The sequence below is a fragment of the Silurus meridionalis genome, chromosome 29, assembly GCF_014805685.1.
Source record: "Silurus meridionalis isolate SWU-2019-XX chromosome 29, ASM1480568v1, whole genome shotgun sequence".
NCBI classification, from domain to species: domain Eukaryota; kingdom Metazoa; phylum Chordata; class Actinopteri; order Siluriformes; family Siluridae; genus Silurus; species Silurus meridionalis.
Window position 1 is genome coordinate 12,045,126 of NC_060912.1, and position 16,476 is coordinate 12,061,601.

Below are 16,476 nucleotides of genomic sequence, written 5' to 3' on the forward strand. Positions count from 1 at the left end.
ACGGCTTCTCTCCTGAGTGGATACGCTGGTGTCTTTGAGACTACTCTGAGAAGTAAAACTCTTCCCACACTGTTCACAGCGATACGGCCTCTCTCCTGTGTGGATACGCTGGTGTAATTTGAGACTACTATGATGATTAAAACTCTTCCCACACTGTTCACAGCGATACGGCTTCTCTCCTGTGTGGATACGCTGGTGTACTTTGAGATCACTCTGATGATTAAAACTCTTCCCACACTGTTCACAGTAATACGGCTTCACTCCAGTGTGGATACGCTGGTGTATTGTAAAATTACTCTTATAATTAAAACTCTTCCCACACTGTTCACAATAATAGGGTTTCTCTCCTGTGTGGATACTCTGGTGTGATTTGAGATGCCTCTGATAAGTAAAACTCTTCCCACACTGTTCACAGCGATACGGCTTCTCTTCTGTGTGGACACGCTGGTGTATTCTAAAATTACTCTTATGATTAAAACTCTTCCCGCACTGTTCACAGTAATACGGCTTCTCTCCTGTGTGGATACGCTGGTGTAATTTGAGACTACTCTGATGATTAAAACTCTTCTCACACTGCCCACACTGATACGGCTTCTCTCCTGAGTGGATACGCTGGTGTAATTTGAGATTACTCTGATGATTAAAACTCTTCCCACACTGTTCACAGTAACACAGCTTCTCTCCTGTGTGGATACGCTGGTGTAATTTAAGACTGCTCTGACGATTAAAGCTCTTCTCACACTGCCCACACTGATACGGCTTCTCTCCTGAGTGGATACGCTGGTGTCTTTTGAGACTACTCTGAGAAGTAAAACTCTTCCCACACTGTTCACAGCGATACGGCCTCTCTCCTGTGTGGATACGTTGGTGTCTTAGCAGATGACTCTGACGATTAAAACGCTTCTCACACTGCCCACACTCATACGGCTTCTCTCCTGTGTGGATATGCTGGTGTCGTTTGAGACTACTCTGATGAGTAAAACTCTTCCCACACTCTTCACAGTGATAAGGCTTCTCTCCTGTGTGGATACGTTGGTGTCTTTTCAGAACAGAAATTTTAGTAAAACTCTTCCCACAATCTGAGCAGTGGTGCATCTGGAAAACAAAATAAAATGGTTCAATATACTGTAATAATTTTAGATTTGGTGGAAAGTGAGTAAGACCAGGAACATTGGAGGTGTTTAAACTGTTCTATCATGGTGTGGATGGAAAGAGAAATGGTGTAGGGGGGGATTCTGAAGGAGGAGTACAGTAAGAGTGTAGTGGAGGTGAAGAGAGTTTCTGATAGGGTGATGAAGGTGAAGCTGGAAGTTGAAGGGGTGATGATAAATGTCATCAGTGTTTATGCTCCACAGGTGGGCTGTGAGATGGAGGAGAAGGAAAAATTCTGGAGTGAGTTAGATGAAGTGGTAGAAGGTGAACCTAGGAATGAAAGATTGGTGATTGGTGCACTTTAAAGGGCATGTAGGTAAAGGGACCAGAGTTGATGAGGAGGTGATGGTAGGTATGGAATTAAGGAGAGGAATGTGGAAGTACAGATTGTGGAAGATTTTTCTTGGCAGTGGTGAACACGTTTTTTTTTAGAAGAATGAAGAGCATAGAGTGACGTATAAGAGTGGAGAAAGGTTCACACAGGTGGACTATGTTCTATATAAAAGATGCAACCTGAAGGAAATTGGCGACTGTAAGGTGTTGCCAGAGACAGCGAGTATATTATCCAGTTTATTAGAAGGACAGCACATGTAGGGCGTTTTGGAGACAAGGTGAGATTGAGATGGTTGGACATGAAGGGACATGGGGTATATCGGTAGGAGAATGCTGAGGATGGAGCCACCGGGAAGGAGGAAAAGAGGAAGGCCAAGGAGGAGGGTTATGGATGTGGTGAAGAAAGACATGCAGGTAGTTGGTGTGAAAGAGGCAGATGTAGAGGATGGGGGGTAGGGGGAGGGTATGGAGACGGATGATCCGCTGTGGTGCCCCCTAATGGGAAAAGCCAAAAGAAGAAGAAGAAGAAGGTGTTGCCAGGGAACAGTGTAGCTAGACAGCATCGGGTAGTGGTCTGTAGGATGGTTTTGGAGATAAAGAAGACTGCACCACGCTGTCTGAGATCCTCCAGCACTGCTCGATTGGTACCACCTTCTCTCAGAATGAGAGGTAAGTACAATTCAAGGTTCTTCTCTGTTCTGGCACCGAGGTGGTGGAATGAACTTCCCCTAGATGTCCGTACAGCAGAGTCCCTGATTATCTTTAAGCGACGACTGAAGACCTACCTCTTCCTAAAATACCTACATCAGCACTTTCCAAGTTTGTAGAATTCGAGTTATAGTTATATTGAGTTTGTAATCTTGCTTACCAGTGTAGATTTATTCATTACTAGAGATTTAAAGCACGTTTGTACGTCGCTCTGGATAAGGGCGTCTGCTAAATGCCGCAAATGTAAATGTAAGAAGAGGAGTAGATAGAGGACTGTAAGAAGAATAAAATGGTGGAAACTGAAGGAGAAAGACTGTAGTGTGAGAGGAGTGTGTGGTGGTGGAATGAGGAAGTGCAGCAGAGCATAAGGATGAAGAGGTTGGAAAAACATAATTGGGATCGACAGAGTGATGAGAAAAGTAGGCAGGAGTACAAGGAGATGCAGCAGCAGGTGAAGAGGGATGTGGTGAAAGACAAGGAAACGGCATATGAGGAGTTGTAGGAGAAGTTGGACACAAAAGAATTGGAAAAGGATTTGTACTGATTGTCCAGGCAGAGAGACCGAGCTGGGAAGGATGTGCTGCAAGTTAGGGCAATAAAGGATGGAGATGGAAATGTGTTGACTAGTGAGGAGAGTGTGTTGAGAAGATGGAGGGAGTATTTTGAGCAGATGATGAATGAGGTAAATAAGAGGGAGAAGGTTGGATGGTGTGGAGATGGTGAAGCAGGAAGTGGATAGGATTAGTAAGGAGGAAGTGAGAGCAGTGATCTGCTACAAATGGACATTCGGTGTAACCCAGATGAGGAGGGGTTCCCTCTTGAGTCTGGTTCCTCTCAAGGTTTCTTCCTTATGCCATCTCGGGGAGTTTTTCCTTGCCATAGTCGCCACTGGCTTGCTCATCAGAGACAAACTTACTCATAAACAACATATTCATTTTTAATCACTACATTATCTGTGTAAAGCTGCTTTGAGACAATGTTCATTGTTAAAAGCGCTATACAAATAAAAATGAATTGAATTGAATTGATTAAGAGGATGAAGAGTGGAAAGTCGGTTGGACCAGATGACATATCGGTAGAAGCATGGAGACGTTTAGGAGATGCAGTGGAGTTTTTAACAAAATTGTTTAACAGGATTTTGGATGGTGAGAGGATCCCTGAGGAATGGAGAAGGAGTGTGCTGGTACTGATCTTTAGGAATAAGGGAGATGTGGAGACCTTAAGTAACTACAGGGGAATAAAGTTGATCAGTCATAACATGAAGTTATGGGAAAGAGAAGTGGAAGCCAGGCTGAGAGAAGAGGTGACCATCTGTGAGCAACAGTATAGTTTAATGGGGTATATTGGTAAGAGAACGCTAAGGATGGAAAGAGGCAAATGTAGAGGGCAGGGGGTATGAAGACAGATGATCCGCTGTGGCGACCCCTAATGGGAGAATCCGAATGAAGAAGAAAAAGGAAACAGCTTTAAGTCAGGTTTTTTTCAGTGTATATTTACTTGTCTGTTATCTGCAATAAACTGAATAAGAACATTGCTCCATTCTGTGTGCTGTGATTCTTCCCTGATCAGAAAAGACACCACGGGCATCGTTGATCACATGGGAAATAATACAAATCTAACAATATCAATAGCATAACCTTATGAAATATATTTACTGAGAAAAATGGTGACGTTTTCGATACTTATTTTACCCGCTGTATGTTGTCTCCTGTTATAATCACATGTAAACACTGCTTATGTTGACATACAGGCTTCTGCTCTGATTAAACGGGGTGTATTCGAGCAGATGTAGTTGTGTTGGCCTATTTTGATAATAGATGCCTTTTAGGCTAAGACCACCTGTTCTCTTAGGGTCCATCAACACTGTGATTCCAGGCTACACTAGTACTCAACACAGTGGAAACATGGTTCTAATTTTCAAAAGTAATACTAATAAATGATCTTAAAGTGCGAGGCAGAAGCTAAACAAACTTGCAGTCGCCACTTAATACTTTACTTTAAAACTAAACTTCCTCTGGGAGATCACTGGGATACGCATGTGAATGTGATCTGTTAACTGGTTGCATGTGTAAAAGCTGTTGGTCTCAAACATTGTTTACTTTATCAACTGAGTAGAAAGCTGAAGAACAGATCAAATAGGACAATTGATTAAAGATTTGGGGAGAAATTTCGTGTTTCCTTGAAAAAGGGTTTTTATATAAATAATAAAAAAGTAGTTTATTGTGATACACTTAAAGTTGTTTTTTTTTTATTTTATTTTAAAATACATTATGATGTATCTTTGCCCTGCAAACCACACTGAAAGATGAGACACATGAATAAAGTGTACCTTTGATCCAGCAGCAGCAGCAGGAGTGTGTGGAGGTTCTCCTAAAGATCTCCTTCTGGACTCTGATTTCATGATCAGAGGTGTAAAGAATCAGGACCCTGGAAGAAAAATGCAGAGGTTCATGACTCCAGAATGTCCACTAGCTGTTCCCCGAGCAGCTCAGCTGCTACATTTCACTGTATCTCACCTTTGGGTAAAAATCCGCTAAATCCAGGACAAAAACGGGGTTGAAGCTCGCGCGCGATAGATTTATAACGAGGAAAGGAACGTCGATGTGGAGAAAAACTCACGAGCCCAACATTAACTTCAGACCGGAGCGCGTGAAAGAAGTCTATAGGTACAAAAACAGATCACAAAAGCAGTGGGCGGGGCCAACGACTCGAGTTCTAAATCCGCAAACATCATTGGCTCAGACATTGTCAGGAAGTGAAATCTGATTGGTTGTCTGCCACTGTGCCTGATCTTTAGTGGTTGAGCTTCATGTGAGACATGACTTCATCATCTATCACTCTTCATTCTCTTCTATCATCATTCTCCATTTTTATTTGTTCATAAATTTCCGTTTACAAATAAACGGAGATTCACACAAATTAATTTAATTCACAAATGTAAATGGGATTTAAACAGGAATGAATACTTAGATGTTCACATCACTCAGGACCTGTGTTGGTCCTGTCACGTTCCCAGCCAACATTTTAATGTGGGCCCCATGTGGGTTTTTGATGGGCTGTCACTTTGGCCCTGCATGGGCAACCCTAATGGGGTCCAGAGAGATTTGTCCATCGGCTCCACATGGGCCCCATGTGTGTTAGCCCAGAGGGGCCACTGATATTGGTGTTCTTTATATGGGCTTATTTGGGTCCCAAATAGATGTTAAAAATGGGGCCAAAATGGACTACAAAAAGGACCCTTATGAGGCCCACAACCCACAAATGGCCCCTTTATGGAGTTGTTATGGGACCACAGTGGTGAGAATTGGGTCCCATTTACTAATTTAATGATTGATTTCTGTTGGTGAACTTAATGTGTACTTAATCTTACTATAGAAAATCCACTGTCAAACCATTTCAAACCTCAGTTACAATGTAAAACTGTGCCTGACCAAACAAAGAACTAATATTAGTTGATTTTATGTGCTGCTCTATGCTTAAAAAAATAAATGACTTCAACTCAGAATGTGTAAATCACATTTAATTTAAATTAATTTAAGTAAAAAAAAAAAAAACAGGAAACAGGAATAACAGAATTACTAAAGTAGAATATTTCACTGGTAGGTCTATGCAGATTCCTCAGCTGCTCACCTACAAAACAGTAAAGAAAGAAAAGGCAATTTAGTACATTTTAAATTACTACCAGTTACAGCAGCATCTAAAAAAACATGCATCAATATAATTAAGACATATCCTAGAATCTCATCAGTGAATTGTTCCCACCTCTGCCTCACGCAGTAATAACTTATGCCGGGGGACCAGTCATGGAATCCAAAACTTATGAACGTAACAATTAAAATATCAACCTTGCGTCTGAACTTGACTCTTAAACAAATATTTGGTCATTGCCAAAAGCCAGTGATTGAACAATGATTCTGATCAGCTGAAAGATGTAAGTCACACCTCGGATCACGGTGGACCAGAAAGTTCAACATACTGCAACTGAAGAAATGACTGACTTTCTGAACGGCGCAAAATGACATTCATTATCTTTAACTTAATCATAACGTATAATTTTTTTTTTATTAATGTTTAGAAATGATATAAATATGAACGTTTTTTCTACCTATTTCACCTAAATCACATAAAAATAATGTTAAATATTGTCACAATCTCCTCAGAGCTTTTCTCTGTGTATTGTATATACACATGTTATAAAGGTAGTGAAAGAGAAAAAGACTCCACACTGCTTTTACTGTTTCACCCTCCTGATATCATGGAGGAAACACGGGTGAAAATAGCTTGAAAGTCATTATTTCCACATTTTAGTAGACAATTTCCTAGTTATCTGCTAATCATTAAGAATGTTCAGTTTCTCCACAGGTGTTTATCTCTGAGGTAAACCAGTTCAATCTCCACACTGACCTTCATTATATCATGCCTGTAACTTTAATCACCACAAATCTTTCAGAAGTATACATTAAATTAAAACCACAGTAAAATGTTATTAATTTAAAACAAAAAGATAATTTCTTACCATGACAGAGAGGTCAGGTCAGGTCAGGTCAGGTCAGGTGATCAGTGGTAGTGAGTGATGACCGTTTCATCAGAACGAGAAGGCGGGAACACAGGAGCCAATGGGAGACTTTGTGAGTTGCACAAGCGATTTTCTTTCTTTTATTTTACTAAAAGGTCATACTATGTTATTGTTAATATACAATTTTTTGTTTAGATCATATGAAACACACAAAACACATATCAATTGAATTTATCATCAGTTAAATAATATAGCTAAATATAGCCCAAATATGGCCCATACAGGGCCCTCGAATAAACAAAATGGGTAACCTAACTGGGGCACATCCCTGACTAAGCTGGGGCCCACATTCAGCCCATCAAACTGCCCACTCTGACCCCATACCCACATACCTGAGATGCTTAAGAGATTTTAAATCACCCTCTCTGGTGCTAAGGTCTTTCTTCATCTGCACCGTTGAAAGTGTCCTGATGGATAGCATCACTTCTTGGTTCGAGAAATGCACCAAGCAGGGCAGGCACCAGAGGGTGGAACAGTCAGCTGAGCGTTTGGAGCTCCCTGACCTGCAGAACATGTACAGCAAGCGGTGCTGGACCAGGGCTGGAAAGTGGATATTGGAGGACCTCAACCATCCCAGTAAAAAAGTCCTCTTTTCTGTGTTGCATTCAGAAAAGCGCTTCAGATCCTTGAAGGCAAACAGAGGGAGAATGAAGAGTAGATTCTTCCCACAGGCCATTCAGGGTCTAAACCAGGAAAACACCTAACACATGAACACTTTAGTGACAATTGCAATGGGACGCTTTGAATCTGGACTATTGTCAGTATCTATCTATTATTTCTTTCTGACAAATATTCAGCCAGTAAGTAGTTCCACAGATACCTCAGATCGTGCGGCCAGTTCGGGGTCATATACATATATAATATACATATACAGTTAAAACCAGATATTTACATACACTTCAGAAAAAAACAACTTTTATTTCTTTACTGTCATACATTAAATCAGAGTAAACTTTTTCTGTTTTAAATCAATAAATATTAAACATTTTTTTGCATTTGTTAAATGTCAGAATCAAACGAGGGAGAATTTTTATGTATTTTTTTTTATCACTTTCATCATAGTCAGAAGTATACATACACTTCCTAAGTATTTTTGGTGGAATTGCCTCAAAACTGTTTCACTTGGGCCAAACGTTTTGGGTTTCCTTCCACAAGCTTTCTACAATTGTTTGCAGGAATTTTGTATGCTTGGGGTCATTGTTCATTTGGAAGACCCATTTGCGCCCAAGCTTTAACTTCCTAGCTGATGTTTTCAGATGTTGCTTTAATATATCCACATTATTTTCTTTTCTCATGATGACATCTATTTTGTAAAGTGCAACCAGTCCCTTCTGCAGCAAAGCAGCCCCACAACATTATACTACCACCCCCATACTTTGGATAATAATCACAAAAAATGTTCCTGAAGACATTTTTAATGACACCGAAACTCATACAGTCCATTTAGAATAATCAACTTTCAACATTCACCTTAATCTCAAAGGTGTTCAGTGAAGTCGAGATTAGAGCTCTGTGCAGGCCAGTTCAGTTCTTCCACACCAAACTCATCCAACCATGTCTTTATAAACCTTAGTTTGTGCACTGTGGCACAGTCATGCTGGATTAATAAAGGGCCGTCTCCAAACTATTCCCACAATATTAGAAGCATAGCATTGTACAAAATGTTTAGGTACGCTAAAGTAATTAACATTTCCCTCCACTTTAAGTCAGAGGCTGAGTCTTACCCCTAAAGTACAGCCCCATACCATTACCACTCCTCAACCAAACCTTACAGTTGACTAATAAACTTATTCAAAGTTAGAGAAACACAAATAATGTACGTCGGTGCAAAATACCTAAAGGTTTATACATTTAACATTTTAGATTTAAAAAAGACAGCATGAGATTTGTCTGCACTTTAATTCTTATAGGTCCAGACATATACAACAAAAATCTATTCCCTAATCTTGCTGTGTAACCGTGTGATCAAGCTCAAGTTTGCAGTAGATCAGTAACACTGGGCTCAGGGGACAACGAATTGAAAGCAGTTCCATTAGATAATGTTCAGAAAGCACATATGGGTGAGATGCTCAGGTAGCCTTGTTGCATGTTGCCATTAAGTGTAGTTGTAGTGTAACTGTAGATGGACCAACAATGTTCTGATGGCCTGGAAAGGTGTCCAGTTTGTTAAAGATAATTAAAATTAACTTTACAATTTAAAGTTCCCCCGATACAGTACAATTTCACTTTACATCCCTTCAAATAAGAAATTTAAGAAGATGATTTGTTTTATGGTTGTATGTTAGAGCACTTGTGGTTCCTTAATGAGCTTTGATAAACATAGCTCCGTCCACACTGTCCACAGAGGTTCAGCTTCTGTCCTGTATGACTCTGCTGGTGGCTGAGGAGGACACTCCGAGCACTAAAACTCTTCCCACACTGTTCACAGGGATACGGCTTCTCTCCTGTGTGGATACTTTGGTGTGATTTGAGATGATCCTGTTGAGTAAAACTCTTCCCACATTGTTCACAGTAATACGGCTTCACCCCAGTGTGGACACGCTGGTGTATTCTAAAATTACTCTGATGAGTAAAACTCTTCCCACACTGTTCACAGTGATACGGCTTCTCTCCTGTATGGATACGCTGGTGTACTTTGAGACTACTCGGGTGAGTAAAACTCTTCCCACACTGTTCACAATGATAAGGCTTCTCTCCTGTGTGGATACGCTGGTGTAATATGAGAATACCTTGTTGAGTAAAAATCTTCCCACACTGTTCACAGTGATACGGCTTCTCTCCTGTGTGGATACGCTGGTGTACTTTGAGACTACTCGGGTGAGTAAAACTCTTCGAACACTGTTCACAGTGATACAGTTTCTCTCCTGTGTGGATACGCTGGTGTAATCTGAGAATACCCTGCTGAGTAAAACTCTTCCCACACCGTTCACAGTGATACGGCTTCTCTCCTGTGTGGATACGCTGGTGTCTAAGCAGATGACTCTGATGAGTAAAACTCTTCCCACACTGTTCACAGTGATAAGGCTTCTTTCCTGTGTGGATACACTGGTGCGATTTGAGACTACGCTGACGATTAAAACTCTTCCCACACTGTTCACACTGATACGGCTTCTCTCCTGTGTGGATATGCTGGTGTCTTTTGAGACTACTCTGATGAGTAAAACTCTTCTCACACTGATCACAGTGATACAGTTTCTCTCCTGTGTGGATACGTTGGTGTGATTTGAGAGTTCTCGGGTGAGTAAAACTCTTTCCACACTGTTTACAGGGATACAGCTTCTCTCCTGTGTGGATACTCTGGTGTGATTTGAGATTACCCTGTTGAGTAAAACTCTTTCCACACTGTTCACACTGATACGGCTTCACTCCTGTGTGGATATGCTGGTGTCTTTTGAGATTACTCTGATGAGTAAAACTCTTCTCACACTGATCACAGTGATACAGTTTCTCTCGTGTGTGGATACGTTGGTGTCTTTTTAGAACAGCAATTTTAGTAAAACTCTTCCCACAATCTGAGCAGTGGTGCATCTGGAAAACAAAATAAAATGATTTAATATACTGTAATAATTTTAGATTTGGTCTTCATGTTATCAGAAATGTCTGCTATAGTAATCTGATATGGTTTAAAACAAGTTAAATGAGAGGTATTTTGAGGTGTTTTAGAAAACTTTATGTCTTCAATGTGGAGGAGTTTTCCCAGTACCAGACCAGGCAGCAATATATCATCTCATTTTCAATTCCAGAAGACAGAGAAAAAGACTGTGGAACCTGTTGTGCTTCTGTGATAACATCAGAGCTTAACAGGATTCAGTCCACGATCACAAAGCTACTTGAAACTATGTTCAAGCAATGTTTGGGTGCTTTTGGATTTAGCAAAATACATGTTTGATTCAGAACATTTGCTAATAGTAGCTCTCATTAGACAAAGCTCAAAATCTGGACTGGTGCAAACAATCAGTACCTACTGAGCTGATCTGCATGCTGTCTTCCAAATGATGTGTGAAAATTCCTGTGGTTGGGAAAACAATACATTGATGACGACTGCAAGTAATTATCTGTGGCTGTCAAAAGCAGCAACCTACTTCCTCCTAATGGCCTATGAGGGCATTTTCAATCAACTTGTTAGCATGTACCTCTGCTTTCAGACTCTCAGCTGAAAATCACCTACCTAAATGTAAATGTGAACAGTTACTGACCAAAGTGTTCTACATACACAATTGAGATACATTTGGAAAGAAGATACTCTGACCCAGCCATAAGTGTTGCACAAGTCAGTGCACTCTTATAGCAGGTCTCAACCGCGGATACATGTGGAGGGTTGCGTTATGAAGGACATCCAGTGTAAAACATGTGCCAAATCAAACATGCGGATCAAAAATCAGAATTTCATAACGGATCGGTCGAGGCCTGGGTTACCAACGACCACCACAGGTATCATTAGCCAACAGGGTACCGGTGGAAATTGGGCTACGGTTGGCCGAAGGAGGAGAAGGAGAGGAGGAAGACACCTACAGAGACAGCAGGGAAAGGAGAAGTGGAGGACAGTGGAGGTTCGGGTTGGTTCTTTAAATGTTGGTATTATTTAAAAAGGATTTGTATCGATTGGCCAGGCAGAGGGACTGAGCTGGGAAGAATGTGCTGCAAGTTAGAGCAATAAAAGGTTGGAGATGGAAATGTGTTGACTAGTGATCAAATCAATCAAATCAAATCAAATTTTATTCGTCACATACACATACATACAGGGTACGACATGCAGTGAAATGCTTAGTGAGGAGAGTGTGTTGGGAAGATGGAGGGCAGCAGCAGCTGATGAATGAGGAAAATGAGAGAGAAGGTTGGATGGTGTGGAGATGTGAAGCAGGTAGTGGATAGGATTAGTAAGGAGGAAGTGAGAGCAGTGATTAAGAGGATGAAGAGTGGAAAGTTGGTTTGGACCAGATGACATACCGGTAGAAGCATGGAGATGTTTAGGAGATGCAGTGGAGTTTTTAACAAGATTGTTTAACAGGATTTTGGAGGGTGAGAAGATGCCTGAAGAATGGAGAAGGAGTGTGCTGGTACTGATCTTTAAGAATAAGGTAGATTGAGCAACAGTATGGTTTCATAGGCATGGGGTATATTGGTAAGAGAATGCTGAGGATGGAAAGAGGCAGATGTAGAGGGCAGGGGGTATGGAGACAGATGATCCGCTGTGGCGACCTCTAATGGGAGAATCCGAATAAAGAAGAAGAAGGAAAGAAGTCACTCTGGGTTTTACTCTACATCATTTGTAACGCAGGTCCTTTTCTCCCTCCCCCCTGCTAGTGACATGAAATCTTGATCAGATGTTGGTAACAACCCATGCAATCCACACATACAAAGGAATCAAACCATACTGGTCCATAAATGAAGTTGTGTAATGTTGTGAAACAACACACACACACAATAAAAAGTATTGAACACATGAAGACAGGGAGGTGCAAAAAGAAATGAAAAGCCAAGACAGGAGTAGATATCAATCAGTAATTAGAAAGAATCCTGCCTATTGTCATTGTAAATCAATATCAGCTGCTTCAGTCCCAACTGATGGCTTGTATAAAGGTGTCCCATTACCAAGGTGTCACACAAGAAACATCTCATGATGGGTAAAAGTGAAGAGTTTTCTCAAGACCTTTGCATCCTTACTGTTGCAAACATACCAATTGCATTGGTTACAGAAGGATTTCTAAACTTCTGAATGTTCTGAATGCTTTTATATCTTTGTATGTCTGGATTTCTGGTCTGTTACTGTTAAGATGGTTTTCACACTGGTTCTCTAAACACATTTATATGTTATCTGTTTAATGTCTATAGGATCTTTCCGATGTGAGTATGTAAGGTATACAGAAAGTCTTTATCTGGACTCACACATCTCTAGTTGCTATGTCTTCTTACCCAATCAGGAACAGCTTTAAGTCAGGTTTTTTCAGTGTATATTTACTTGTCTGTTATCTGCAATAAACTGAAGAAGAACATTGCTCCATTCTGTGTGCTGTGATTCTTCCCTGATCAGAAAAGACACCACGGGCATCGTTGATCACATGGGAAATAATACAAATCTAACAATATTAATAGCACCTTATGAAATATATTTACTGAGAAAAATGGTGACGTTTTCGATACTTATTTTACCCGCTGACTGTTGTGTCCTGTTATAATCACATGTAAACACTGCTTATGTTGACATACAGGCTTCTGCTCTGATTAAACGGGGTGTATTCGAGCAGATGTAGTTGTGTTGGCCTATTTTGATAATAGATGCCTTTTAGGCTAAGACCACCTGTTCTCTTAGGGTCCATCAACACTGTGATTCCAGGCTACACTAGTACTCAACACAGTGGAAACATGGTTCTAATTTTCAAAAGTAATACTAATAAATGATCTTAAAGTGCGAGGCAGAAACTAAACAAACTTGCAGTCGCCACTTAATACTTTACTTTAAAACTAAACTTCCTCTGGGAGATCACTGGGATACGCATGTGAATATGTGATCTGTTAACTGGTTGCATGTGTAAAAGCTGTTGGTCTCAAACATTGTTTACTTTATCAACTGAATAAAAAGCTGAAGAACAGATCAAATAGGACAATTGATTAAAGATTTGGGGAGAAATTTCGTGTTTCCTTGTAAAAGGATTTTCTTATATAAATAAAAAAACAGTAGTTTATTGTGATACACTTAAAGTTAAGGGGTTTTTTTTATTTAATTTTTAAATACATTATAATGTATCTTTGCCCTGCAAACCACACTGAAAGATGAGACACATGAATAAAGTGTACCTTTGATCCAGCAGCAGCAGCAGGAGTGTGTGGAGGTTCTCCTAAAGATCTCCGTCTGGACTCTGATTTCATGATCAGAGGTGTAAAGAATCAGGACACTGGAAGAAAAATGCAGAGGTTCATGACTCCAGAATGTCCACTAGCTGTTCCCCGAGCAGCTCAGCTGCTACATTTCACTGTATCTCACCTTTGGGTAAAAATCCGCTAAATCCGGGACAAAAACGGGGTTGAAGCTCGCGCGCGATAGATTTATAACGGCGAAAGGAACGTCGATTAACCCAACATTAACTTCAGACCGGAGCGCGTGAAATAAATCTATAGGTACAAACAGGGGTTATTCACAAAGCAGTGGGCGGGGTCAACGTGTTCAAATTCAAAATCCTCGAACATCATTGGCTCAGACATTTTCAGGAAGTGAAATCTGATTGGTTGTCTGCCACTGTGCCTGATCTTTAGTGGTTGAGCTTCATGAGAGACATGACTTCATCATCTATCACTCTTCATTCTCTTCTATCATCATTCTCCATTTTTATTTGTTCATAAATTTCGGTTTACAAATAAACGGAGATTCACACAAATTAATTCAATTCACAAATCAATGAAAAGGAGGATTTAAACAGGATGGAGTATTTATTGGATTATGGCTGGGGACCAGGTGGACATTCACTGGGCTGATGTATGGCTTCTGCCTGAATCCTGGGTGATCTAATCTAACATTAAGATAAGATAAGATATACCTTTATTCGTTTCACAGTGGTGAAATTTCTTTGTTACAGCAACAAAGAAAAAAAGAAAAAAGAAATGCAAATATATTAAAGAATAGACACATACTATAGTATACAGTATATACACCACACAATGTATAAATACAAATAAGGAAAAAATACGCATTGCAGGTAATATTGCACACAGGTAGTATTATTTCACATTTAAACAGTAAAAACAGTGTGTATTATGGTGACTGGTTTATTGGGAGAAGCTTTGATTGTACAGTCTAATAGCAGCAGGGAGAAAAGACCTTCTGTAATGCTCCTTTATACACTCAGGATGTAACAGTCTGTAATGAAGGAGCTGCTCAACAATGAAACTGTTTCATACATTGGGTGAAAGACGTTCTCCAGTATTGATGATAGTTTTGCTACCATCCTCCTTTCTCCCACCGCCTGTACAGTGTCCTGAGGAATCCCCAGGACTGAGCTGGACTTCCTGATCAGCGTGTCCAGTCTCTTCCTTTCTGCAGTAGAGATGCTGCTGCACCAGCAGACCACACCATAGAATATGGCTGAGGCCACCACAGAGTCAAAAAAGGTCTTCAGTAGCTCTCCCTGCACTCTAAAAGACCTTATTCTCCGCAGCAGAAAGAGTCTGCTTTGTTCTTATAAATTGCCTCATTGTTTTCTTTCCAGTCCAGTTTGCTGTTTAGATGAACACCCAGATATTTGTAAGAGTCCACTCTCACAAAGTGCTTTCCCTGAATGTTCACTAATGCTAATGATGGTGTGTTTGTGCCTAGAAAAACCAACCCCAGTTCTTTGGATTTCCCCGCATTTATCTCCGTTGGCACCAGTCCACAAAGTTCTGAATCAGTCCTCTGTACTCCCTGTTATCATCATCCGGGATCAGATCGAAAATGGCAGAGTCATCAGAGAACTTCTGCAGGTGACAGGTTGCTGAGCTGAACATGAAGTCTGCAGTGTAGTATGTGAGGAGTAATGGGGCTAGAACTGTTCACTGCGAGGCTCCAGTGTTGCAGACAACCATGTCAGACTCACAGTCACGAGTCCTTACATACTGTGGACGGTCTGTGAGGTAGTCCAGTATCCAGGCAGACAGATGATCTCAGGAGTGCAGGTTGGATGGTGTTAAAAGCACTAGAGAAGTCAAAAAGGCTCCCAGGCTTTTCCAGGTGTGAAATAGCCCGATTTAGGAGGAAGATGACTGTCTTCCACTCCAATGCCAGGTTGGTAGGCAAACTGAAGTGGATCCATTGATGGGCTCACCAGAGGCCGGAGATGAGTGAGCACCAGCCTCTCCAATGTCTTCATTAGATGCGAGGTCAGTGCTACTGGTCGGTAGTCACCAAAGTCTTTTGGGCACAATGTCTTTGGTACAGGCACCATGCAGGATCTTTTCCATAGCTGTGGCACCTTCCCCAGCTTTAGGCTCAGGTCAAACATGTACAGCAATATGCCACACAGCAAGTCTGAACAGGTCTTAAGGAGCCTGGAGCTGATGCCGTCTGGGCCCACAGCCTTCGCTTCGATCTTCCTGAGCTCCATTCTCACCTGGGCGTGAGGGGTAGTTTGTATTGGTTGGAGTGTTGACTGGATGGAATCGGTTTGGGGAGTTAGGTGTGTTGTGTCTAGACTGTGAGCTGATAGCAGTGCAGAGAGAGGTGAAGCTGGAGCTGCTTGCTGTGGAAAGCATTTCACTGCAAGTCGTACCCTGTACGTATGTGTATGTGACAAATAAAATTAGATTTGATTTGATTTGGAAGCAGTGAAGGGGAATTCCAGCAGGGGGGTTTGGACGCGGGCAGGGGAGGGTAGCTAATCAAATCTGTTAAAGAATAGATTAAGGTAATTCACTCACTTCTGGTCACCCACAGTCTGAGAGCTGGGCTCCTTATGACCAGTGATGGTTTTGAGCCCCTTCCACACACCGCTGACATTCTGCTGCAGCTGATCCTCCATCTTCCTCCTGTAGCAAGCTTTTTGTTCCCTGATCTTCTTTCTCAGTTCTTTCTGGACAGTTTTCAGCTCTTTCTTTTTTTGTGATTTAAAAACCCTCTTCTTCTCTTTAATGAAAGTCTTTATATCAGGGTTGATCCCTGGTTTGTTGTTGGGAAAACACCGTACATTTCTGGTGAGTACAGTATTCTCCACACAGAAGTTGATGTAGTCAGTGATACA

At 41.1% G+C, this 16,476-nt stretch overlaps 1 protein-coding gene across 6 annotated transcripts in view; it reads right to left on the minus strand.

Annotated features, from left to right (window-relative positions):
• Positions 1–16,476, minus strand: part of LOC124381899 (zinc finger protein 239-like) — a 103,888-nt gene that overhangs the window by 2,559 nt on the left and 84,853 nt on the right. Inside the window, exons 1-3 of one of the 6 annotated variants that reach the window (XM_046843804.1) lie at positions 4,710–4,880; positions 4,523–4,620; positions 119–1,095 (exon numbers count right to left, since the gene is read on the minus strand). In XM_046843804.1, the coding sequence (XP_046699760.1) occupies positions 119–1,095; positions 4,523–4,594 (1,049 nt within the window). In that variant the 5' untranslated portion in view covers positions 4,595–4,620; positions 4,710–4,880. Of the gene's footprint in view, positions 1–118; positions 1,096–4,522; positions 4,621–4,709; positions 4,881–8,168; positions 10,298–13,564; positions 13,606–13,751; positions 13,842–16,476 lie in introns of those variants that run through there. The other 5 variants (XM_046843827.1, XM_046843806.1, XM_046843802.1 and 2 more) reach the window with 5 other exon arrangements.